The sequence below is a fragment of the Ambystoma mexicanum genome, chromosome 1p, assembly GCF_040938575.1.
Source record: "Ambystoma mexicanum isolate Mex_15411 chromosome 1p, UKY_AmexF1_1, whole genome shotgun sequence".
NCBI classification, from domain to species: Eukaryota; Metazoa; Chordata; class Amphibia; order Caudata; family Ambystomatidae; genus Ambystoma; species Ambystoma mexicanum.
In genome coordinates, this window is record NC_090921.1 from 979,136,159 (window position 1) to 979,163,919 (window position 27,761).

Genomic DNA, 27,761 nt, shown 5'->3' on the forward strand with positions numbered 1-27,761 from the left:
TGACATTAGCATAGGCCCGGATCGTTTCCAGATCTAGCAACACCGCTGGATCTGGGGCAGGTCCCACCAATATCAGAGAGACTCGGTTCTACCTGCTAAACGGCCAGCACCTAACAAGGAGGAACACAGAAAAAATGCCATGAAGCGATCTGTACATGAATGGTGGTTCCCTCCCCTTGTAAACAAGGCATGAACCATCAAACAGACATAGTGCCACCTCGTGAAGCAAACCTACCCTTAACTCAGCACAGGAAAACAAACGTGTGCCTCATCTGTACTTGTATTTATATTTTGTTGAGCGTGAACCTTGGCCACAGGGCCTACAGAGAGCCGAACAGTATAGACTTAACAGTCAAAAATTTGAAAATGAAACCCTCGACAGTGTGAGGAATTCAACGATCCGCGCGGTGGGTGTGCGCTCCCTGGGCTTTTTTGAAATTTTAAAAGAAATGAAAGGTGGTAGATCAACCCCCAGAAAATGTGTAGGGCTAATCCGCACACATTTTCCTATGCTCAAGGCACGACATACACATAGACCCGTGTACTGTGGGTGGACACAGCCTACAGACGCAGTCCTCCCTGTCATATTTAGTTGTGATCTGACAGGTGGAGTACACAATGCATCTCAGATAGGACGGGACAACACCTTCCTCCTGGCATGGCCAGCGTAATTAACTCTCAAAGGCTGCATGGATCCGCCCTGTACATTTGTTTACCCTCTGCAGATGGTAGCAGCAATTAAGATAATTAACATACTAATAGAGTATACTTCAAACAGGCCCACATGGGGCCTGGCTGCAGAGGCTAAAACAAAGGAGGCAGGAAACCCCAACACCCTTTTCCTATGCACTGTGTCAACCTGAAGCCAACTCCTGTCTCTAAGTATCAATGCCAGTGACCTGTCATGTCTGGGACTATGTGTTTACAGAAAGCAACTCCCGCAGCGGGACCCCTGTTCAGAAGGTACAAGTATGTGGATTGATGGAAACAGAAAGTCTGTTCTTTCTGCAGCTTCGAGGGAGACCTACCGCTTTAATCAGGAACCACAGAGAGCTCCATGATCTAGAGAGACCCTTTCATCCAAAACAGAGAGGAAGATGGGTGGGACTTAGTATTACATGCTTTTACCCCTTTGCCTTTTCTGTTGCAAAGCACTCTGGTTATGACCTCATGCATACAGGAGATTGTTGGTGGGGACCCATGATTGGTTCATTAAGGTAGGCTTAGCTTACACTAATCACTGTGGCCCATTTGGCTTTAAAAGAAGGCTGAGCCCCTCTTTTGGGCAGATCATGTGAAGACTTTGCAAGGAGTAAGAAGAAGAACTCGGCATTGGAACCTGGCTGAAGGTACAGTCTGCCTTACAGCTTCGGCCAGTGAAGGAAGGCCAGGATTTCCAAAGAGGGAAGCAAGATCCCTCTCCTAAACATCTCCCAGGGAACAGAGGGAGAAACCCTCCAGCACCTCCAGAACCAGTTCCCAGCCAGTACACAGTATGCCCTGCTAGGCTCTGCAGCAAGCTTCCTAGGTGGGAAGTTCCAGAGAGTCTCTGAACCAAACCAAGGACAAAGCAGTTGCCTGGAACATTCTCCTCACCTTTGAGCCATCCGCCTTAATGGATGACACAAGCCCAGTGAAGAAGCTAGGCGGAGTGCATCGACAAGCATCCACTGACGTCCGCCGTAAGACATTTTCGAGGCAGTCGAGCCCCTCAAGCTGCAACTGACTGCACCACTGACTGTTGTTACACTGCAGTTCCTAACGCTGTCTGAAACGCCTCGACCATTGCTTCAGACCCACCAACCAGCACTGAGACAACAATTCTGACCCAGACCCTCCATGTAAGCCAGCCTGCAGCCGTCCATCCAGCCTTGCTCACCGAACCGGATATCCGCAGCTGTCTCTCGTCTTGAACTCTGTCGCAGAAGCTGCAAAGTGCCCCGAAACCAACTCTACACTGCCGAGCACCAAGAGCTTCTATAAGCACAAGGTACATTGTGGTTGTGTACCCCCGATCCTCCTTCAAAGGCCCGTAGTGCCATTTTGCAACCCATTTCTCCCTTTGTGTTGAAACCAAGTATCCTTGAACTATTGCGATTAATTACTTTACCGAATACCCTTCTGTCAGTATGCAGAGTGCATCTGTTTTCCTTCTTGAAGTGTCTGTCCTCTGCATTCCTTTACAGGGTGGGTTGTATTTTGTAGTGTGCTAGAACACTCTGTTGTGATAATAATAAAGTCGATATTTGTATGCAACCTTGACTGGACAGTACCTTTTATCATTGGGTAATAATTGTATTTTCGCTGTGTTGCAACTAACCAACAATCCAAGACCTTGCCGACATAAGCCTGCTGTTCCATCCACGTTACCAAAATTAGGCAAGGAGGTTTATAATTTATTTGTGTTTCCAATATGTTCGGATACCTTCTAGTGTACTAGAGGCGTGGGGCTGATTGATGGTTTAGAAACCAATATTTATCCCTGGAACACTGGTGCCCCGGAAGTTGATTTGTCACAAAGAGTTATTTTAACAGAGCTATAATAGAGAGCAGAAGAACTGAAGAAAGATGGCAAGATGCAGGAGAATGAAAAACACTAGGTTGCGAGAGTATGGAATAAGAAGGTTTTAAATCCTAGATCCTACAAATTAACAAATCTTATCCCGGCAATCATTTAGAAAGTAAGTCAATTAATCAATTGGGTACCGCTTATGTCGAATCACAAAGACTCCCAAAACAGGAAAAAACACAAATGTATACATAGATAAAAAGTGAGTAAATCCAGTGCCGCGGTGAAGACAGATAAGCTTGAAACGTTTAAATCAAATTGATACCCTTGGTCTCGCCTGTACGACTTAATCTGATCGCTAACATCCAGCAAGACGGTTAAAACAGGACTATTTTACATGAAATGCAATCGTTTTCTCAACTACATGAAACAATTATCAACCTAATATACTTTAAAAATATAGGATAACGTATTAGCCATCTTCGAATCGCTTTTGCAACCAGGGTATCTAGCAGCAATTATAGGATGACCAGATTTTGAAAAAAAACAAAAACTAGGACAGGCCACTGACATAGAAGTAGGACTACAGCTTCACCTGTGAAACTGTTTGTAGTCCTACTTCCATGTGGGTGGCTTGTGCCATGTCGTTTTACAGGAACAGAACACTTATTGTGACCCGGAGGAAGGTGGAAGGTATGGGGGTGGCAGAGATCCAGTGAGGAGAGCGCCTGGGGTCTCAAGACTATTTTAAGTTTGAAAACCCCATCTGACATTTGGGAATCGGGTGGATACCATCCTGGTTTTTGTCCAAACTGATGGAAAAATTATGATATCGGGCCCAAAACCGGGATGGTATCCACCCGATCCCCAATCTCAGGGAAAGGTTTTTAAACTTAAAGTTTCGGCACCCCGGGACGGAGGTGCAAATACCCAGACAGTCCCGGCAAAACTGGCGCATCTGGTTACCCTAACAATTAGCACCCTTCTGGAGGAGGGCAAGAGGGGCTGGTCAATCAGGAGGCACGGAATGTAGGTCATATTCTCAGGTCCCAGCCCACGTCTGAGCAGCCGGAGCGCAACTTGGCCTACGTCCCCCAACACCCTCTCTCTCCTCGCCAGCTACAAGGAAATGTTCTAGTACTTGAGAAGATCACACGTGAGTGCTAAGGCCTCATATCACACATGAGTGCTAAGGACTCCTTTGATTAAAAAAAAATCTTACAGCCGTGCTGAATTTCTAAAGTCCCTTTTCCTTGTTCATGACGCCATGATCATTGAAACAGGGATCACTGAGTAAGATTGTTCTTTTTTTTTTTTTAAATAAAAAAAGGCTTTAGCACCTGCGTGGGAACTTTTTAGGTGCTAATGACCATATTCACCCCAGTGGCGGGCTGATGGTGCCGGGTACGGCACTCATGCCCGTATTAAGGGACCCTTAACCTGTGCATAGGGCCGTTACCGTCAGGGTGGGCCTGTTGCCCAGTGAATAGCGCCACATTAACAAAAAGGGTGAGAATCCAGCACAAAATAAAGTCATCTGAAATACATAGAGATCAGTTCTTATTATTCTTCATACTATTAGTCCAACAGCAGCACACTGAGCCCCTCAAGGAAAGCACGATGTGCAATGAGAGTAAATAAATGAATATAAAGTGCGTGGAGTAAAAAAAAAAAAAAAAAAATCTAAATAGGCCAGAAAACGATGAAATGCACTGAGGAATTCATTGAAAGACCATTGCACATGTATGTCCAATTGTGGGTGCATACGTGTCTGGAAACCCATTACAGCGATACCCCATCCACTCTGTACTGAAGAGACCCTGGAACAGATAAGGAGAAACTCCAACCCTACATGCCTGTTCAGCAAAGCCAAGGCTAAAAAACAATCCTACAAAGGAACCAGGCTCTTGCCCACAGGATAGGAACATTAACATTTTAATTATCGGGGAATTAAAAAAGAAACACTTTTCATGGGACGACTGTCAAGGTCTGAAACACCCAGAGAAACACCCATAGAATACACCCTATTACTCCATAAGTACACAGGTTTGGCATGGGCAGAGCTTTCTCAGTTCTTGCCCATACATCCTGAACAGGTATCTCAGTTTACAGTCATACAGCAAGGCCAATTCTAAAACAAAACGACAACAAAATAGAAAAAAAAATGATTCCCGTGGGAGATACAGTGATAATCCAGTTACTGCCACGTGGTTCCAGCCGGGGAGCGAGTGCCAGAACATATTAGTCGCGTTGTCCATGAGAAATTGTACCTGTCTGAAATCCTAAAAATGACATTTCCTTTCCCAAACTGCAAACGTCATCACTGCCGCCAATCCAGAGCCGTCTACGTTGGATGAAGCTAGACCAGAGCTCGAGAGTTAGCCTGCCTCGGAAAACTGAAAAGAGAGGAGCAGTGTAGATCACGGAAAAGTAGAACCGCTTCTATGAAGTGGGGGGAAAGGCTGGTCTTGGCCAAGCAGAAGCCTGCCTGACGGTCGTTTAAACGAGACCGTGTAATAAACCTCCATTCATGAAGGGAAAAAGAGCACAGGCGGAGTGGTCACATTTTCCATGATTTCATGTATGGAAGAGGGGAATGCACACAGCTGACCACAGTGTTACAGAGACGCTCAGTCTCAAGCAAATCGTGGGTATCAACTTCCCTGTTGGTAGAAAGGCCCCAGAGTTTGTCTGCAGACCATTCTGTGCCCATCACAAAGCCTGCTGAGGAGTCACTGCTTCGGTTCTATTTCGAGGCTAAGCTGGGGACCATGTGGTCAGTGGCAACGGGTGAATTCTTTAATTGGAGGGGTGTAAATATTTGCCACAAATATGTGAGAGTGACTGAGCCAAGAAAGGGAGCCCAAACCAACCAATAAGGCTGTACTCCGAGACCCCCTGCTGGCCCATAGAGCCGAAGTTTGCTCAGAAGTACTTTAAGACGAGATAGCTGCACCTTTGAGATGGATGGGGTGCAGATTTATTACTCCAACACCAATCAATAAAGACAATACAATGGTTTGGCAAAGGGAGTCCGTTTAATGACAAGTACAAAAAACGGGGAGCCATGGATATCAGCAGGGATGTGATCATCCTTCTCGCTTCAACTCCAACGAACTTCATACAAGTTTTAACATTTATACTCAAAACTCGTCATAATTGACGTGTAACACTCAAAAGTTAACATTCAATTCTATTGGTTAGGAAAAGGTAACTTTAATATAGGTACTAAATCTGTATATGGCAATGGAGTGAGGGGATTGGGTAAACACTGTCAGGTGGGTATCTAAGCCCTTCCTTCAATTAATAATCCTTCAAGCCTGTAGACGTCACTAAAAGTATGACGTCTCATTGGTTCTACCAACTATAGGACCCTAGATTATTTGATCCGTTGTGATTGGGTTGGCCCCAACCCCATGCAAACTTTTCCACTTCACTTAGCAGCACGCAGAATGGTCGGCCAGGTGCGGGGTGCCCCTTAGTTACCCAGCCTTCTGCCGATTATGGTTACAATCAATCATCACTTTAGTAGCCATGTGTCAATTAGTTCACTGTGGTTGGCCTCAAAACTGCATCTTCTGTCTGGAAAAGTTCTGATATCTCTGCCTGGTCGGGTGGCAAGCGTAGGTGTGAACCCTCACTTCTTCTTGCTCGGCTGGTCACGTGCTTCCCACAACGTGAATTTGTCTAGTTTCTCTAAATTTGTGTATTTGATTCTAATTTAGCCTGCCACCTGCCTATGTCTTCTTATCTCGACCTTTCAGAGGCAGAATATTCTGTTCTTAGTTTCAATTAAATGTAGCTACTGTTCGCCTCGTCTATTGGTATGACCTTGGCTTCCCTGGCACGAGTTGCTTCTGCCGAGTTTCGATTCAGCTGTCTCTTCTCGTTTTGCTAAATATGAATCTCTGCTCATTTGGCCTTTAGTAACCTGGGTTGATTCTGCTTTGTTTGCAAAGTGGAAATATACTTATAATAAAGTACTTCGTTTGAGGTAGATTTATGTATAATGGCGCTTGCCGCACTACTCTTCTACTTAGCATAGCAAGCCGCACTGTTTCCTTAGCTTTCTTGCGGTTCCAAGCATATTTACAGGTGTACACTGGTCGACTGTCTTCATGTTGTTTACAGCTTAATTTTCTTACATTTAGACATCATTCTTTTGTTTTAAGTTCACAATATCCTTACTCGTGGCGTTTCGTCTCTTTGTGTCATTCTCAGGTCGTCATTTCTTCTATCTGTGAGTCTGTCCGGGTCCTCGTGATGTCACCATTCGTCTTCCATTAAGACCTTTTTAGTTTCTTCTGGGACAGTACTTAGGCAATCTTCATTTCGTTTCATTTGCTGGTAGGGTTTCCTTAATGGATACCTTACTGTCCATGGTTTTCTGGGTATCGGTACCTCAATAGGTGTTGCTCTTCTGATAGGCACTAGGCAGAGCCCCACTGTGGCTCTCTGCTGGTTTATTTGCTCATCATACGTCACATATTTTGGTGTGAATGTTCCTGTTACTCCAAAATGGGCGACTGGAGTGCAGGTTTTATTTGGGACCTCCTCTACAAGGGTTTGTGGGGGAAGGGGGATTCTCCCCACCAAGATTTTTTTTTTAAATAATGGTTTAAAATGGTGCATTATACAGCACACTTTCTGTGAAAAATTGGGTAAAAAGCCAGACAGTTTGAAATCGGTTTTATTGGGTAGCACATGAAAGAATCCAATAGATGCTTGTCACCAACAGTGTGCAAGAGCATTTCCCAATGCATTTTCATGATGCCTTTCCCCACAATATATGCCAGTATAACATTTTCACACTATCTGTGCCCATACTCTTCCATGCAGGCTGCATCTATAAATGCCAGAATTCCCACATAAGAACATACTCATGTTTGCTTTGTGCATAATGACAGTAATGATACTATCAGAAAACATGTCTAAGCTGGCCTTGCCAATATATGCGAGTACGGTATCCAGTAAAAATGTAGCCAACAAAAATGTAGTCAGTGAAAAAGTTGCCAAGCAAAAAGTAGTCAAAACTGCAGCTGAAAAGTAGCCAAAAATGTAGTGCTGCTCAGGTAATTAGTAGAGTTAAGGAGCATTTAGTGGGCTTGTGATTGCCTGGTTTAGGGTTAGGATAAGGGTTGGGGTAAGGATACGTTTACAGTAAATATGTTGCAGGTTTGGTTAGTGGTTAGGGCAGATTAAGTGTCAGGATAAGTGTTAAGTTATGGGCTTGGGTAAGTGTTAAAGAAAGGATTACAGAGGTTGGCAAGGGCTGGTGACATTGGCGTAAGATAGCGGTTAGTTTAAACCTACTGGTTAGGGTACATCTAGCATTAGGTGAAGTGTTGGAGTTGCAGTTAGTGTAAGGTTATTAGTACAGCAAGGGTTTGGGTTACAGCAAGGGCTATGTAATTTGTGGCATGCTCGGGATGGGGTTGGAAACAGGTTCACGCTTCATTTTCTATTTATTTTGCATTCAGTAATATGCAAATAAAATGCATGGGCACGCTGAAGGCTTAATGTTCTGTGAGAGTTCAGGGCAGGGTAAGGGTTGTAATTAGAGTTAGGGGAAGGATTAGGAATGGAGTTAAGGTGATTGTGGGGGTTTCGTTAGAGGTTTGGATCATATTTAGGGTTGCTGCCTTGTGCTTTTGTGTATTTAAAAATAGCTTTTTTGGCAAACTTATTACTGACAACATTTTTACACTTTGCATTGCTTGTATTGAATGACTACATTTTTTTAAACAACTTTTTGCTGACTACATTTTCATGTGACTACATTTCCATGTGGATGGATATTTTCACATAGAACTGCGAGTGCCTGCACATAAGAACATACTCCTGTTCACTTTGCCATTAAAAATGCCATACCACTATAAGAAAATATGTCCAACATGCAACAACACTTATGTTTGCTTCATCATAGTTGGCCAGTAAAATGCTGTGCCACAGTAATACATTGCTAGACTGGCTGCACCAAAATGCCAGTCTAGCCATGTAATAACACTTAACATGCTTGCATTATCATAAATGCCCAGTAGAAAATGTCATGCAAGAGGTATACAACGTAACCAGGCTTGCTGCAGCATGTAGTTCAGTCTAGCCTCGTAAGAACACTTTTCATGCATGGTAAGTGTTATTACATGGCTAGACTGAACTCCAATGCTCCAGCCAGTCTGGTTATGCTGTATGCTTGAGGCCGGTAGGATAACTCAAGGGTAATGCATTTGTCTTGGAAGCAAGGCAACGCATAGCAGCACAGGTTCGAAATCCCGGTCTCATGTTTAGGAACCGGTCTCCGGTATTAAGCGCATTATAAAATAACAATTATAATTATAACGCTAATGAAAGGGCCTCTAACCAGTACGGTGAGCAGCACTCACCACACTAGGGAACGAGTCTCTGAGCAGGCCTCTGATTTGGGAGTCCGGGGGGAGAGAGGGTGCCTTCGTTATGCATTCAATTATACACATTCACTCCCACACCCATAGACATTCACTCTTTCATTCCACACACACACCCGCACAACATACTCTCTCGTTCACACACCCAAACATAAACTCAATTAGCCCTAAAGATAAGGGGTCTATTAGCCACTTTTAATCCCCAAAAATAGGCAAATGTTTGCAAAAATAAAAATAGGGAGTAAAATAATTGTAACTTTTTAAAATTACATTTGCACCGGCTCAAGGAAATTCTGCGAGCCTTCCACAGAGCTGGATAAGAGTCAGACCGGCGCGGCTGCTGAGGGAGGCTCACGACAGTTGGTCAGGACCAGGGAAATCCGTTTACAGGGAAACACCACTACGGCAAGCCAGCAGGCTCAGACGTCTGCGTGCTGAGTATTTCCAGCCAGATACTCCATCTGGTCTGTCCATTATGTGTCCAAGGCATGGCGAATCATGAGCCTACGAGGGCCACACTGTGCCTTCTGAGAGGCCCTGTGGTGATGTCCACTTTAAGTTTGTATGTCATGACCACGTCATTATGTTCTCCCAATAAAGGGAGCCTCACAGTTACTGGACACTGAAGGGTTAATGCCAGCCCCGCCCGTCATGGAGGCAGGCTGTTAGTGACGTTGGTTGGATAAGGAGGTTCTGGGATAAAGGCGCAAGAGCGTCAGTTAACGTTTGATGTAGCACGAATAAAGTTATGTTTATGCAGCCCTCCTGTGTATGCGTCCTCCTTTTCCTGCCGCAAGCCAACATTGGCGACGAGGACTCGTCCCAACATACGCAGGAGTCCTCCTCCTCCTCGGCAGTCCGCCGTACTTCCTCCTCCTTTGCCCGCTGCTGCGGGCGTTCCACTCCGTGCGGAGCCCTCCGGCTGCCCATCGTGCCTCCTCCTCCTCAGCCCAGAGAGCGGGCTCACCGCCGTGACAACCTGGCTGTCCGCCAGGCCCTCCTGCCAGGAAAAAAAAAAATGCATAAAGACTGCTAACACGACGTACGATCGCGAACAAAACAGCTGCTACGCTGCCACTGGACTGCCTGCTGGGCCTACACTTCCTCTTTCTACACGACGTCACTCGTGCGCAGGGAGCAGTGCATGGACACGGCAGGTAGCCGTGTCACCAGTTTTCATGTGCACGCAAGGTCCCTCATCACACGCATGTGCCCTCTTCTCTTGACACGCACTCACTGCTAGCAGGCTGTTTGGACATATATGGACACACGCCCAGGGGGGGCCATTCCACACCGTTTTCGACAGTGCTGCTAACATCAAGAAACTGTGACCTCCATACACGGGTGAGTGGGCCAGCGAACCCTGAGCACCAGCCTTATATCCTGTGTGTGGTGTCCACCTTACACCCCCGCTGGGTCGTACCACCTTTTGCCTATGTTGTGCGCCCGCAGACTGCGCACCCCACACCAGCTTGCCCTTTCAACGATGCTGACCGCGTTCTACCGGCATCATGAGCAATCCACCATCCCCCCAGCCTGTTCACGCAGCGAAATCCATACAGTTGAGGATGCCTCCGCCATTCAATTTGACGCCCCAAGCTACGAAAGGACCCAGATGGACTAAATGGATGGAGGATTTCCAACATTTCGTGAGAGGATCAGGTGACGGTGACTCCCCCAACATTAGAGACATTTTCCTCAATCTGGTGGGGGGTGAAATTAAGACCATTGTAAAATCAATTCCCGCAGCTGAACAAAACAACTTTGCGGAACTAATCAAAGCGCTGGACAAACTCCTCATAATTGAAGTGAATCGAGACTATGAAAGATACCTGTGCAATCAATGTACGCAAAGGCCACAAGAGACTATCGACAAATTCATCACGCGCCTGAGGGTGAAAGGGGCACATTGCCAATTCGACACATTCTCCCTTGAGGAAGCGATAAGACTCAGAGTCATAGAGGGCTGTCTCTCGCCTGCACTCAAGAAGCAACTGCTAAAAAAAACACTCACCATCCCTGAGGTCAGTGAACTTGCTCGAATATATGAGAGGGTCGACACCCAGGCCACCTCCATGAGTGCCACTAACAACCCCAAGCATGACACGACTGAACTCATAGCTGCTTTTCAGCCACCTCGCCAAGGAGATAGAGGTCCGCAACCATACAGACCCCAAGTCTCACAAACCCTGCGGCAACAGAGACAATGCTATCGCTGCGGAATGGCATTCCCGCATGCAGGGTCATGCCCCTCCCTATCACAACGATGCACCAACTGTGGGCACGAAGGACAGTTTCACTAAGTGTGTAGGGAAGGGATCCCATTTCCCCTGTCTCGCCCACAAGCGCCCACCAGGACACCTTTCCGCCCTCCCTCCCCACAATATCGACAACCAACATACTACCCGCAGGGTCAACGGCGGTTCTTCAGAGCCATTGACGAGTACCAAGGACACGAGTATCCACCGGCCCCTGAGTACACAGATCAACCACGATACTTCACGGATGAATATGACAATCCACCGGAGGAATATGGGGATGAGGGTTACTACCAGGATCCTCCAGCGACCACTCCTTACGCATATCATGACACACACGCCCAAGAAGAGTATGTCAACCTCATCCTCGACAACGAGGAAGCCAGAGAGGCCCCCAAAATCCCAATCAAAATGTCAAACGACTTGTTTCAGTTCATGGTGGATTCTGGTGCAACGGTAAACATCATGGGTGAACAAGACTATGCCAGGATGCCAAACACGCCGACACTTGAGCCGTCGCGCTCACAAATGTTCCAGTGGGGGGCCGCTACACCGCTGGAGACAATTGGACACTTCACACGCTGGTTTCTCCTGAACAGTCGCCAGGTAGACACGACCATCCATGTCATTCGCTTACTCACTAGGAGCAGATGTCTACTCAGCTACCATACAGCCTCTCGCCTAGGACTGATTGAGATTCATGTAAGGGCCGGCGACACCATCACTGCCACAGTGAATGATCGTAACCCGGAAAGGCATGTCGAGGCAATCACGTGCAGTCAACCACAGAAGTTGATCACACAAGAGGACATCATGCAGAGATTCCCGGAAATATGTTCAGATCTGGGGAAACTCAAAGATCCCCCCGTCAGACTGCACATAGACCCCGCCATGCGGCCGGTGCCACAACACCCGAGGAGAGTAGGGTTTCACCTCCAGGAAGCAGTGTCGGAAGCACTCCAGCAATTGCTTCATGATGGCATCATCGATCCCGCGACTGGACCAATGCCATTGGTATCCCCACTTGTGGTTGTACCGAAAGAAGGGGGCAAAATACGCCTGTGCGTAGACATGAGGGTAGCCAATACTGCCATTCAACGCGAGAAGCACCCGGGCCCATGCATCGAGGACATGATAGTGCAGCTAAATAATGCTCAGAAATTCTCCAAACTCGGCCTGATCCAGGGTTACCATCAACTGGAGTTGCACCCCGACTCCAGGTCGATCACTACCTTCGCGACCCATGATGGACTATTCAGATACCGGAGGTTATTTATTTATTTGCATTTGTTAAGCGCACTTGCAGCCCATAAGGCATCAAGGCGCTGTTACAGTGAATACATAGATTTAAGATTACAGACAGGTGCCAGGAAGGCTCTTAGTTGCAGATTCACAGGCATATAAGTAGTGGAGGATACAGATTTAATTTACGCAAAAAAGTCTGGTTTTGATAGCCTTCGGAATTTCATCCGCGGCTGAGATTTTCCAGGAAGCAGTCCGCCAGATTATCAGACCCATAAAGGGTGCTTTGGACTACAGCGATGACATCCTCGTGTTCGGCTCATCAAACGAGTCCCACGACAGTGCGCTGTATGCCACCTGCGAAGCACTGCGAGCTGCTGGTCTCACGCTAAACATCGCAAAATGCCGTTTCAGCAAAGCAAAGCTTACATTTTTCTGACACATCTTCTCCAGCCAAGGGATGATGCCAGACCCGGAAAAGGTCGAGACGATCACCAACCTCGGCGAGCCACAGCAGACTGCTGATGTACGTTCCTTCCTAGGCATGGCAGGATACTGCGCCAGATACATACCACACTATGCGTCCCTCACTGAACCGCTCCGGAGGCTGTTGCAAAAAGATACAATCTTTGAGTGGACACCAGCATGTCAACGATCCTCCATGGACATCAAGCAGGCCCTCACGGAAGCCCATTGCCTCGCCTACTTCAACCCTGCGTGGCACACGGAAGTGATCGTGGATGCGAGCCCTGTGGGCCTCGGAGCCATCCTTGCCCAGACCGCTGGCGCTGACGTCAACCCGAGACACATAGTCGCCTATGCAAGCAGGGCACTGTCCACCCCTGAGGCTGCATACTCCCAGGCGGAAAAAGAGAGGCTGGCTGCAGTCTGGGCGTGCGAACACTTTCACAACTTCCTGATCGGAAAAAGATTCACTCTAATAACAGACCACCAGGCTCTCCTAAATCTATTTGGTAACCCTCACACCAAGATGCCGCTGAGGATCGAGTGATGGGGCATACGTCTTCAAGACTATGACTATGATATCATTCACCGGCCTGGTGGTGACCTAAACCCGGCCGACTACCTGTCGCGGCACCCAGTGGGGTCCCCAGTGACACACAAAGGGGACATCGCCTACGTGCAATATATTGCTTCAAACTCACTTCCACCTGCCTTTTCGCTCGAGACGGTTGCTGCCGCATCCGCCGCAGATCCCATGACTGCCCTCACGATTAGCCTCACGACGACCAGCAAATGGAGAGATCACCGGAGGGCAATGCTGGCCCACCGGGGGTATGCAAACAGGAGATTGTAAGGCTTGCGAGAGTACACAATGAACTAGCCGTAAAAGACAACAACATCCTTCTCCGGGGTGCCGACTTGTGATACCCGCTGCGCTGAGGAACGAAGTAGTCCGCACCGCACACGAGGGTCATCGCAGGGCTGATAACACAAAGAAACAATTAAGATGCCATGTCTGGTTCCCATTCCTAGACGCCACTGTCGATGAATGGGTCAAAAACTGTCACGCTTGCCAGTGCACATCACCAGCCGAAAACCCAGCTCCTCTACAGCACACACAAATACCCGATCACCGTGGGAAAGGGTAGCCATGGATTTCTACGGACCCACAGAGTCAGGAGACTATCTTCTCCTCCTAATCGATGAGCATTCATGATTCCCGATAGTGAAAAGCGTTCCCACCACAGCTTTCCCACAGGTGGCCGCAGTATTGGAAGAAATACTCAGCGAATGGGGGATTCCTAGAGTAATCAAGTCAGACAAAGGACCTCCGTTCTGTGGACATGAGTTTGGGACCTTGGCAAAACACCTGGGGTTTCAGCACATGAAAATCACCCCCCGCTACCCGCAAGCAAATGGAATGGTGGAGCGATTCATGGCATCGATCAAAAAGACGATCCAGAGGGCCAAAATCGAAACAGTCAACACGCACCAAGCGCTGTGTCGGCTCCTCAGAGACTACCGGAACACACCACATGAGGCCACGAACAAGACACCTGCTGAGCTCATGCTTCCCTATGAAGTACGCATCCGCATTCCTCAGAATCCAGCTGCTGCGGAGCCCACCGATGTCGAAGTACTGCAGTGGGATGCAGAAGGAAAAGAGAAGGCAAAGCGAGACACAGACGCCAGACGCAATGCGACGACGAAAGACTTTCAAATAGGCAATGAGGTTTTGGTGCAGCAACCAATGCTCCGCAAGACAGACCCGCGTTTAGCTCCGAGTCCTATGAGAATCACAGCCATAAAAGGGACGATGGTCACTGCTCAAGACCAAGAGAGCCATCACAAGAAACTGCCAGCAGTTCAGACACTACATCAAGAGAGAAGATGCTGAGGCTCCCCACAGACCGGTTTCTCCAGAGCCACAGACTCAAAGAGATGACTTATGGACTCCCCCTGATTGAGATCCAGGAGAGACAGAGCAGGGGTTAGATCCGACACACTTGTCTGGGCCAGAAGCTTATGAAGGAAGACCTCACCAAACGATCAAGAAGCCTGTGAGACTGGTTGAAGAGTGTTAGTCTATGTTTGGACATATTCGTCCGGGGGTGGTGTTACCAGACACTGAAGGGTTAATGCCAGCCCCGCCCGTCGTGGAGGCGGGCTGTTAGTGACGTTGGTTTGAAAAGGGGGTTCTGGGTGAAAGGCGCAAGAGCGTCAGTTAACGTTTGATGTAGCAAAAATAAAGTTATGTTTATGCAGTCCTCCTGCGTAGGCGTCCTCCTTTTCCTGGCGCAAGCCAACACTCACTGCAGCAATACGGTGGCAGTCTCATGTATGAAACACCTGTGTCCGGCTCATTATTTGGGTACCCCATGTGACCACAGCCCTGCTGTTGTAAGCCCGGGTGATGCCGGCAACGACCTAAGCCCGGGTGTTCACAGCAAGGCCACCCCGCTGCTACCGTTAGACCACACAGCAAGCCCAGGGGCCCCCGGCAACTATTCCAACAGTGTGATCACGGCAACACAGTCATCTGCTGTGTGGCCAAAGCACTGACTCCACAGGGCCCACCTACTACAGGCACGAAAACCTGCACAGCAAGGTGGCAAATCCCAGCATGAATGAAAGGGTCTGGAATAAACCAAACATTAGCACTCCCAGAGGGGAGGTGTGGGTTGGGAGACAGTGGGATTGCAGGACAGCATTGCCACATTACCCAACAAACGCACCCCCAAAGCTACCAACATTCGCAAAGGGGCTTAGACCACAGCTCTCCATAAGCAGCTGCCCCCCGGCCTCCTGCCCACCCCCCGCCATGCCAAGTCTCAAGAAGACTCCAAAATAAGGATTTTGAGATGAGGAGAGCAAGAGGCGATATGCACTTGAATTGCAAGATTACTGTTCCCACATTACCCCTTTAGAGGTTACACATGTGTTACCCCGCTTCTATGTAGCCCCCCCCCCCCCGCTCCCCGCAGTCTTTGAGAAGGGATGCCTCCATTGAGGAGGGCTTTCTTTGTTTCTGAGTGGGTGATTAAAGTGAATATACATGCACAGTTATCGAGGCCACAGCTGCCAACAAAGCACAAACCACAAGGGTTTTTTTTCTATGAAAAGTAAACAAGAGGTGTATCTACAGTTTCCCATTACTGACGCTCCAAGTGGCCCTCTTTGTGTAAAATAAGGGGAGAAGCTCAAGGCAAAGCCAGAGGGACAGGGAGAGGAGGGCACCCTGCACTGCCGAGGAAGGAGCCGAGACAGGCAAGAGGAAGGAGCCGAGACTGGCAAGAGGCCCCATCTGGCATGCCCCAGCTGGAGGGGCACCAGGGCCTATGCCAGAGAGAGACACCCGGGAGTGGCTGCTCCCAGGATATTCTGAAAAATAACAAACACAGACAAAACAAGGGCACTTGGCTGTGTCTGCGAGAAACCTGCAAAAGCGGACCTTCGCCCAGCACAACAACCTGCGACACTGCTTTCCTGTATTTTGGTGCTACCTCTGAGGTTTCACAGGCACCGTGCTGTGGGGATAATGGCCTCCTGAGTGCCCGCGTGCGCTCACCATCCTTTCTCCACACGAGACCTTTCAGAAGGCGGGCTTCCCTTTTTTATGTCCTTGCGTAAGGTTGTGGTTTAAAATGGGGCACATCACCAGTATGTTCATGCACGAAGCAGCCTACTTACAGTGTCGTCATTTACACAAAGAGACTACTAAGGAAAGCAGTGAATGAGCTCCCATCCAGAACTTTCTCACACGTCTTTTGTTTATAAGCGGTATTAGTCGCCTTTTTTAATAATGCCACAAGCAGTACTTTTTAATGGAATCCTTCCTTTACATTTCAGCCACACAGACTGAATGCTTAGTCATTAATTTGGGCTATTGGGTGGCACCTAAGCGCCGCCTTTAAGGCGAAACTATTGCATTGGAGTACAGGTAGGAGGGAGATGGCATGTGAGGTGGGACACACAGCGTGTGAGTGTTGTTTGGTTATTTACCCACCCATGCAATGCCAAGAGATCCAGCTAAACTCCATAGTCATTCCCACCCACTACCAGCCCTTTCACACCCACGGCACATCCTCCTATGACCAATCGCTTTAAGCTCGCTCTGTCATGCAGTAACATCAAACTTTAGCCTGATAGTGTCTTTTCTAAGGAGTCTGATGAGAGATAATGGCTTCATTACAGCCCTAAATGGCTACCGGTGTAATACAAATGTCTCAACCAAGTGTGCCTTCTGCCACGTGATGTATATCGCTTGCATGCACTGAGGTCCTGCTAAAAACAAGCAACAACAAAGCCACGGGTATAGCTTGCGGTATTGGACATGCATTTTCCAAGTGCTGGCATCATATGGCAAGGTAAACACTCAATTTTGCAGCTGTTGGGGTTTTATGGCCAGGTAGAACCTCTGCATCCATGCCTGAAAAATGGCTATGCCATACCTTCTACACAAAAGATCAACCTGTTGGCTTTGCCATGCTTGTTTACATTGCATTCTGTAAAGATCACTGTGTAAGAACTTTCCTACAATTTGATGCAAAAGCAGGGCTACAGTTTAGTCAATACCTGGAAACCTCTCTAGGAGATTTTACTAGCTAGGGCACACAGCTGAGAAAACAGGGTTCCAGCTTTGAGCACCACTTCCTACCTCAATCTGAGGTATAACAATTCATGACCTGCTGCTATGCCAACTGCGTCCCGGGGATTCAGGCTAAATCTGCGTTTGCTGGGGTGCAGGTGGCACCAACCCCAGAGGATAGCTCAGGGGCAACGGGCTCGCCTTGGAAGCAAGACGATACGGAGCAACACAGGTTCGATCCCCGGGTCCGCGCTTAGAAACCTCTGGGTATTAAGCATGTTATCAATAACCCATCATATCATCATAACCCCGGGCAGGCAGCAGTTCGGGGTACAGGTCGACTGGTTTTCAGCACAGGATAGGAAATAGTTGCAGCTGTGTCTAGATCACTAATGCTAGGACTCTGCCTGTACCTCTCTCTTGAAGCTCTCCATGGTGGCTCAGACCCTGGGCTGCTGTTAGGGAAGCGTGAATGGGAGGACCACCTTTCAGCAGCTCCGAGGGAGGGGAGCCTGATGCTCCATAAGGTGGAGACCCAAGTCACAGGCTATTCATGGGCCTCTCACCCACCCCTTCCCCAGGAACTCTGCCTTCCCCGAATCTCCTGCTAACTGAAGTCACCAAGCTTCGGCCCTCCTCCTCACTTCTAGCTGTTATCCCCCCTGCCTCCAGGGACCCACCCTCAGCTTCCTGAGCAGCCCAGGCCTGGCACCTTCTAATCTGCCTGGGTGCTGCTGGGCCAGATGTATGCATTTACGAGCTGACCACAGATCAATGTTTAATTTTCACCTGTGCTCAGACCCTGGTACCTGCTCCAAAGCCATGCAAGCGTACTCAGTTTCCTTTCATGTTCCATGTTCCACAGTGGTTCCATGTCCAATTTACTTTGTGGAAATTACTTTGACAGTTTACATCGAAATGTCTTTTTTTTTGGGTGGGGACGTCCCCCAATCGCTTTTTTTCTCCTTCACTACAATACCCCAACCCCCTGCCCACCCTATTCGCCCCTTAACCCACAAATAAATAAGTTTCGATGTAAACTGTCAAAGTAACTTCCACGAAGTAAATGACCACAAAATAATTTACTTTGTGGAAACAACGTGAGACCTTCTACAGTGCATATTGTAAATCAGTAACTCCCAAAGTGGGGTAACAAATCGCCCAACGACAGAGAAAAGCAATGAACAGATCTTGGCTAGATGCATAGCAGCAGTCAGCCTTCAGCGCAGTATCTGAATCGAGGGCAACAGGCCGGAGTATGAGTGGTCAGTCAGGTGGTCTCTTACACAGGGCAGTGAGTGTGACCACAGTATTTTGGTCACATTTGAAGGGCTAGCTTGGTTGCCTGTTTCTCGTGCATGGCTCCGCCTCACAGGTGAGGACCGTGGTGAGGAAGCGGGGGTCAGGGGGGAGGGATCTGTGAATTTATTGGTGCATCTACTGGTGCCGTGGCGGGCCGTGCACTCTTTCCTCGTGTGCTAGAGGGAGGTTTTCTGCCTAAAATGGAAGACTGACAGCTATTGCACTCAGGGCCATCCCCTTACATGTCCTTCCTGAGAGTAGGGATACCTTTCCGCCCTAAATCACCCCTCCCAGCACTGCGGCACATCTGAAGGGAAAACTCTCCCATGCATGTCACATACAGACGTATAACCCACCGTCTCCTGGTGTCAGCCAAAGCCAGAGGTGCCTGTAAAACAATGTGCTCTGGCTAGGGGGCCTCTACCCATGCTCCTAGAAGCTCTGGTCCAGAGAAGTTGACAAGCCAAGAAGAAGAACTGGGCATGCTCTCAGCATGGATGGACCATGGGTACATTCAAAGAACCCTTGTCTGATCTGCAGGGCCGGACTGGGAGATAGAACTGTCTCAGGCACCAATGAGTAAGTGTCCCACAGTCGCAGGTGGCAATGTGTGCATTTGTGTGGCAGACTTGTTTGTGTAGTACCCAGGGTGTCCTTTTTTTGATAAAATGTGTTGTGCATTTTAAAGAACATTTGATTGGAAACACTAGTCAAACCTACTCGCTGTGCTGTAACTCAGCAAAGAGGCCCACGTTGCCAAAAAAGCTGCCCCAATTTCACCCAAAAAATGGCCGACATTAGCAGGTTGGAGCTGCCATTCGGGCATTGCCCTGTTGCCCTATAGGTCACTCTAAGCCCGCTGCTCAAAACAGCGCCACCTATTCCTGGTAATAAAGATGAGGGTGCGGCTGCTGCCTGCGGAGGACAGGAGAAAGCCAGTATCAATGATACTGAGGGTCCAGGCGCAATGGGGCGACAGCCTTTCCCATGGAGCAAGACGCAGGAAGTCGAGCACAGCCACTATGGGGTTTACTCGGAGGGTCTGTATGTTCATGTGCACTTGATGGCAAAGTTTCAGGTATCACAGGGAAGGACTCTGTTAGCCACTCCTGCTGCATTCACACACTACAGAGGAAGCGAGCAGGGGAGAGTGACGTGAAGTGACACTGCTTACCCAAAACACATGTGCCCCTGGCGTGCAGGCCCACAAGGGCAAGGATAGCGCCCCTCTCCCTTCCTGTGCCTGCAACACGCGGCACCAATCCGCGCAGGGTTCTGTGGGCCGTAATGGCTACGTATTGTTTTGCAGTGCTTATTATATGCACTGACGCACGAAAGTAAAAAGAATCCTTTGGAAACGCAGCAGGGGCTGGGCTTACAGATGGTGTGGGGGATGCGAGCCTCCACGCAATGACCGTGACGTGACACCTGTTCAGGTATCCCATGGCGAGTTTATTTTTGGGTGGGACCACTTCTGACGGGTTGCTCTTCCTGAACCAGCTGCCCCTTTTGTGTGACTCTTGCCCCTGTTTCATATCCACCACCGGGTTGACTCTCATACTATGTTCTGGCATTAAGGAACGGATCTTCTGCCCCACGAGCACCTCCCTGGGTGCAACCCCTGTTGTCGAATGTGGCGTCGTTCTGTAGGACAGTAGGAATGCTACCAGCGCTTCATGCAGCACCTTCCTTCCGCCAGCGCAGTTTGGGACGCTTTGTTCATTGTCCGCGTGAGACGTTCGACGTCCCTGTTAGCTCGAGGCCAGTCGGGATTTATTCTGGCGTCCCTGATGCCCCACGTCTCCATGCACTCCTTAAATTGTTACCCCTGGAATGGTGCTCCATTGTCTGAACGCAGAGATTCCGGTAGTCGTGTCTCGCAAATATTTCTTTCAACAAGGGGAGAACGTACTCTGCCGCCGTTGACTGAATACATTTCACCTCTGTTGACAAACCAGTATTGCAGCACACTGTGCTATTTCATAGGTGCACAATTTCTTTTGTTTTATACAATAGGCTCCTTGACACATAAAGCCTGTTATGGGGTTTATGTATCAGGCAGTCTATGACTTAAACAAATGAAATCCACCACCTAGGGAGTAGCACAGTGCAACGTGACACTGGCTAGTCACCAGCAGTGCAGGGGTTCGAATACCATGCACAGAATGCAAATAAAAGAGATCGATAGGGCTGTCTGGGGCAGTGTGGGCCCTGGTAGAGTCCCAGCTCGATCAAGGTTTTCGGAGACTGCCGGGGCGCAGCACTGGCTAGCCCCTGCCCACTTACAGCCCTGCCATCACTTACTGTGCCGCTGACTGCTTGTCCATCTATTATTCTTCTATAAAGCCAGTGTTATCAGTCACTGTGCAGAGAATGTTTATCGCTGTACTACGAATTGCTTATCAGTGGTCTACAGAATGTCTGTTATTGAGGGCTACTGTGCGCTATAAAAATGTAATAAATAAATAAATACATATGTTACTATGCCTTTGTAATGCAACAAACCACCACCATAGTAGTTTCAAAGTGTTGAATCCTTGCCCATGGTGTATTGTGCCCCACTTGGTATAACCAACCCTTAGTCTGTTGTGCCACAGAGTTGCTGTCTAACAGTTACTGTGCCACAGTATGTGTGCCCTAACAATTATGCTGATCGCAGAAGCGAGTGGGATGATAAACAGCGCACTAAACCTTGGCAAAGAGTATTTGCCTTTTGTTATAGCTCACTGAAGACATGCTTATCAATTACTGTCACATAGAATGCCTACCTTTGTGCGTTCTCTCTCTCTCTCTCCCCTGTACCTCACCCTCTTTCATTTCCTTTTCCCTTTTCATACTCATCTCTTCCTCTTACTTTATCTCTCGACCTCTTCACTTCCCATCACTGTCCATCCTCTCGCTCTTGATCTTTCACTCCCCCCTGCCTCTCTCTCTCTCTCTCGCTCTGTCTCTTTCTATCTCTATCTCTTTCTCTCACCCCTCTTCCCTCCTGTTAGGACAGGAACAGAGGTGATCTGAACAGGAGTCCCATTTGCCTAGATTCTAATTAATGGTGCAGTGAAATCAGGGAACAGAGTAACTCTCCCAGTGGCTGCCATGTAGCAGAGTAACCACCACACCACCCATCTAGGTTCCGGCAGGATTGTGATACAGGTCCTAATCAGTGTCCTTCCACTACCAATCCAGCTGACCTTCTTAAAACCATCCCAGCCCCATCCTAACCATCTTTCTGTTTGTCTTTGGAACAGGTTTCTGGACGGGCCGAGTGTTGCCTCCCAACTTCACGTTCTGCGGTACTAGAAATCAGCTCTCCAATGGCAGCATGCTGGAATATGAGTCCAACCCAGGCTGTGACATCATTACCATCGTTAACAGCAAGAGCTCCCTGAAGATCATAGCGCCTCTCCAGACCGGAGGAAGCTTGGCACTCCAAGCTGCGCCAGGACCCTACCGCTTCTGCCTCTACTGGTTCCGAAGCCAAGGTCTCCTGAATTTAACTTATGGCGCCCGCAACTACAGCCAGGGCATGAAGGAGTACGAAGACGCTCCGTGCAGGGCAAAGCACTGCGGCGCCACCGGACTCGAGACCCCGGCCTGTGACAATAGCAACCTGCTCCGCGATGTGTCCTTTGAGCACAACAAGAACCAGACAAACTGCACCTTCCACTACGAAATGAACACCCTTAGACTATGTGGTAAGCCGTGCAGCAATGGGACACTTGGCCCATTCTTGGGAATTGTCCATAGTATGACGCAAAGTATACAGTGCTTAATTTGTAATTTGTGATTTGTAAGAATATAAGTGCCAGGGCCCAAGTATTTTTCTAGCACACATGTCATACTGCCGAAGAGCAGTCCCCACCATTGCTGCCACCACCCACATCTGCTCCCCAAGGTGTCGACAGATTTGGTATGTCATGGTATTGTTTATTATTTATATATATATAGCGCCTACACACAGACAAGTGTTTCAAAGCTCTACTCTGTAACTGTACTCCTGCTATGTTTTCATTACATGTATGTAACTTTTTGTAACTAAGACTGCCACAAGTAACAGTGCCGCAATGCCTTTGGGCTGCATATGCGCTATATAAATGCAGAACATAAATAAATAAATAAGGCGCTCAAGGAGGGTGGGAACATGGGGAAAAAAACAGTCGCTCAGATCCCTTGAAATTCTGAGACGATAATAGTCTGCACAGGCAAAGTAAGTGCGTAAAAAATACATTTAACTGTTTGGGAGACAGCAAATAGGCCTGATGGAGATTCTGTAGTTTTAACAGTGCAATTTAGGGGTGAAGACAAGGGAGAACAGACAGATGATCTTCAGGCGTGGTGCGTACGGAGCCTGCATGTGCACAGTGGGTCACAGGGAGGGGGAGGATCAAGTGCACCCGATCAGTTGAGACTGGGGTAAGTGCAGAGAGAGTCACTCTCTTGGGTTAATTTCCTCATAACATTAAATGTGGGAAGGGTGTCAGGTTGTGGGGCAAGTGAGAGAGGATAGGCAGGGGTGCCAGGGACCAGTGAGACTCTGAGGTATACCCGGTGGCCAATCAGCGTGCTGTAAGGAAGAGGAGGGAGAGAGAGAAAGAACAGAGAACTGGGTTAGCAGGGTAGAGGGAGAGAGAAGGAAGAGGAGAAGAGGAAAGTCTTGAGGAGTTTCCAGAATTTAAGGCGATCCGACTCAAGACTTTAAGGGGTTAAACTACAGCTGGCACCTGCTCCTTGGCATTGATGGATGCTCTGGCTATCATTACTTCATAATCAAGCTGAGTCTGAGACAATATGTGCCAGAGCTCAGAAATAAGTGCCAGGGCTGTGCCCTGGCAAACTCCCCCACAGGTAAGGCACTGAAAGTATGGTAGGCTTTCTAGTCGATGGACTTCTGAGGTGGGACCCAGGTGCACCAGTAATGAAACATGCATGGGACCGGGAGGCGGAGATAAACTGATGTGTCCACGGACATAAGGGCATTGACATGGAAAAAGCCTGATTAGTTCACATGTATATGATGTATAAAGTTCAAACTCGGCAGGCAAGCCACGACGCAATTCACAATTGGGGAACACACGCATGGGGTTACATTTAGGGGAAGGCGAGAGCAGAGCTTGGTAGGACTGGTAGGTAGAGCAGCAGAAGGGGGAGTCTCTAGATGGAGAGAAAAAAGTATGCACACCTCCTAGTTTCAAAGCAGACCACGTAATCGCTTGAACATGCGTCCTCCATTGGTGCGGCCTTCATAAGCGTCAAATGACTGGCGGGTGAGTCCCGGGCTGGAGCCAGGCTGCGTCGGCTTCGTCTTAATGGAGGTTTTAGCATTAACCCGCACGTACTGCAACACAAGTCCACTTTAAACACATTCAGCAGTTCTCTAGGACATTGCAACCTGTTTTCGGGCTATAAGTATGCCCGGCAGAATGAACATAACAGCTGTGGTTAACTTCCTGAGGAAGATGTCTATGTGGTCTTGAAAGCTAGCAGCCAAAATTATGAGGTGGTGTAACCGAGGGTCTTCTGTCCATGCTCGCACCTGGCTCTTCATTTCTTGTTCAATCAAGCTGTACTTCTGGTCTGTGGCCAAAACGGCATTGCCCCTAACTTTAGCCGTCGCAGGCCAAAGGACGGGAGCAGTAATGAAGCCTGGAAAGGCCTTTGCTGCCAAATGCACCGCGTGAGTTCCAAGACAAAACTCGGGGAGCAGGCTCAGCTGAAGAAGGCCCTTATAGAAATAGACCAAGTTTGCTAAATGCTGCTAAACGAGATTCCGTGGGTGATGTCCAGTCACAGAAAAGAACATGGCCCGCCCTTGCCGATCACTCCACCGTCGAAAAAATATCCATAAACCTTCGGTTTAGAGGTAAGGCGCTTTGCCTGACTGCAGGGTTTTTAGAAGAGACTTTGGGTCATGTCTCATTATGACCCAGGTGGAAAACCATGGCGCTAATAGCACCATGGTCCATGCCGGTAACTTACCGACTCCGCCATGGAGAAAGGGGGAATTACCACCCCATTACAAGGTTGGCGGGGCGGTAATTCCCCCTTCCTCCATGGCCCTTCCCCATTACCATTTTTGCCCCACAGGGCATAATGGGAATGGGGAAGGCAGTAATTACGGTACCACAAATTGCGGTACCGTAATTAGCACCACGGTCCCTTTGCAGGTCTGGTAAAACCAGCCGTTAAGGTGGGAGCCCGCAAAGGGACCTCATAATCAGGCGCTAAGGGATTACCGGTTCGGGTACCCTTACCGGTACCGGTAATCCCTTAGCGCCAGGGTCGTAATGAAGCCCTTTGAAAGTAGTTTTAGCCAATACAGAGGAACTTCACCGGTCAAGCATTTCAGCACCAGGTGACGCGACACGAAACTTGCCTGAAGAAGGGTAAGAGGCAGAGTCATGTGCGTGGAATCTGCGGAAGTGGATATCCTCCATGTATCAAGGTTGCAAAGCGCCTGAAGCTGATGTCAAAGCTTAGCGGGAAGCTCTGGATAGAGGCCAGTGTAGTAACCCAAAGGCAGGCAGACCTGCTGCTCTACTGCAAGCATCCCATCAGCTGACAGCCACCGCTGGCCTGTCGCGAGCTTCAGGACCAAACCCCATAACATACATCTAGGAGTATCTAGTTTAAGGGAAGAAGCACCTTTCTCGACCTCTTCCGGCAGCACCATGGACTGCAGGCAGGTCCTCTATTTGATGATCTTCAGTTAGGTTGTGAGACCTTAGTGACAGTATTCACTAGATGACACTTGTGTTTGGTTCCTGGATGTAGCTTCCTGAGTAGCAGGCTTGCAGAGTTATCAAGCGGCAACTATGGAGCCAACGGCAAGGCTTTCCAATTTTTGAATATTGATAGACCGCTGCCATTCCCTTGCAGGCAGAAGGACTTCAGTTGAGAGTCTTGGTGAGGAAGCGAGAGCGAGGTTCTGCTAGCGCAGGTAAAGGTGTGCGTCTCCTGCATAGGTGCGATCACGCAGACCTACAGCAGACGATGCCGAGGACACAGATCAAAGTTGATGAGCAGCCGAACAGCAAGGATCCTTAAGGCTCCCCGCAATCAAACTCGCCCAAATTCCCCAGTATGCAGCAAGATCCAAATAGACGAATCCAAAATGTCTGTTAGGAAAGCTTGAAATCATATCAAGGAGGTCCCAATGAAAGATCTTACAAAATCAAAGCAGGGGATCCACCGAAATATAAGGCCTGTTGCAGTGGTCGAGGTGTATGAAAAGAAGTAGTGGAACTATGTTCCATGCTGGCCTGCACCCACTCCCCACAAACCCCATCACCCCTCCCACACACAATACAAACCCCCAAACACTTGCACCTGCTGTTTAAGGGAACGTCCAGTGCACTGCACTGAAACTGCAAGTTTCAACTTCTTCCTACACTTTTATTTTAAAACGAAGCCATTCCGGACGGTTTCTTTTTAAAATAAAAGTATGGGAGCTGTAAAACGTAATTTAAAAAAGTAGAGGAGCACCGCTCCCGACGGCTCCCGCTCACTTCGACCACTGGCCTGTTGAAGACAATTGGCTACTTTTGCCAGGGCTGATACAAGCCACGTGCGCGGACAGAGTTGGATTCTAGACTGAACGGGTACCGACCCTTTGTGGGGCTTAAGCGGAAAAGAAGAGATCAGTAATGGTGCAGAGAGGGTTAGCGTGTCCCAGTATTCCAAATCCTCACCCTCTGCACGTGAGTTAACTGTCAAAAGTGTTCAAAAGGAGCCAGTGAGGCCGGCCTAGCAGATGAGTCTGGCAAGGACTGGTTGCAGAGTCCGGAGTTGTACCTTCCTCTCTGCCCATGGACACTCCTGCATTACACAACTGTCAGCTAAGTCGATGTGCTCTGTCCATAATAGGGCTTTCACGCTATTACCACTGGCGGTATATGTGCCAGAGGTAATGGTGCCGAAAATCGGGGTGGATTTGCCCCCAGCTCAGAGCTGGGGCCAAATCCGCCAAGCCCATGATCTGGCAGACCCTTAAATACGGCAGTAATAGCTCTACCGCCACATTTAAGGGTTAGCGCCAGACTCGTGATGAGGCCCAAAATAAAGAATGAATTGCAGTGTGAGGTCTGTGACGTGGGGCACGTATGGGAAACTCTGAGACTTGCAAAGAGGTACAGCTTGGAGTTTCGCCAATGGGGAAGTTCCACAGCACAGACCTGGCTGCTGACATAAAGACGAGCTCTCTTGGTGTCTGGCACCTAGCCAGCCCCTGAAATTAAGCCTTTAGCATTTAAATAGCATAATTGGCGATTTGTGTTTTTGCCTGGGCACCTGAGAGACTCTGTAGACTTATTCATAGTTACGTGTAATCCTTTCCCAGTGCAGAGGTTCTCCAACACGCCCTTTGTTAGGATGTTGTCCCCAACCTACAGTTCAGTTCTTGTCACTCATGTCATCGAATGTAAATTGCCTGCATAGGATGTTCATTGAAATTGTCTGAAAACGTCTGAATTGAGGCTTCCTGGGGTAGATGGATTGTGGCTCCGATGTTAGACTGTGACCTTGTGTTGGGATGCGAGTCATTCTTCAGACCGTGCCCAGGAGAGGGCAGTGGGCGGTGTTCAGCGATGAACTGTGCCAACAGGAGGAGGCGAGAATTACTGGTTAATAATAGATGGTCGGGTGTGGGTTTGTGAATGGAACAGAGTGGGACACCCGGGCAGGGGGTGGGGGAACCAGGGCACAGGGATCCATCAGCTAACGGACAGAAACGAGGCCCAGCTCGTTCCACCACATGGCAGACAGCCCAGAATCCCTAAAGAGTCGCGCCTTCAACCCAGTCTGTAGGCTCATGTGCTTGAAGTGTCCAAAAGGTGACATGTTATGTGCACAACATAGCCCTCACTACACTTCAGGAAGGAGATGGGGACCTTGCTCTTCATTGGATACTACACCGACCAATGATGACATGACACCAGCAGGGTGCGATGGCAACGGGCCCATCCTTCCCGGCTTCTATTACGCACCCTATCTGCCTC

The 27,761-nt window shown here is 48.7% G+C and overlaps 1 protein-coding gene across 3 annotated transcripts in view; it reads left to right on the forward strand.

Moving 5' to 3' along the window:
• The window catches only part of ADGRG1 (adhesion G protein-coupled receptor G1), a 422,546-nt gene that overhangs the window by 321,636 nt on the left and 73,149 nt on the right, over positions 1–27,761 (forward strand). For all 3 annotated transcript variants that reach the window (XM_069654230.1, XM_069654221.1, XM_069654239.1), the window contains exon 4: positions 22,017–22,463. In XM_069654230.1, coding sequence (XP_069510331.1) covers positions 22,017–22,463 — 447 coding nt within the window. The remainder of the gene's footprint in view (positions 1–22,016; positions 22,464–27,761) is intronic.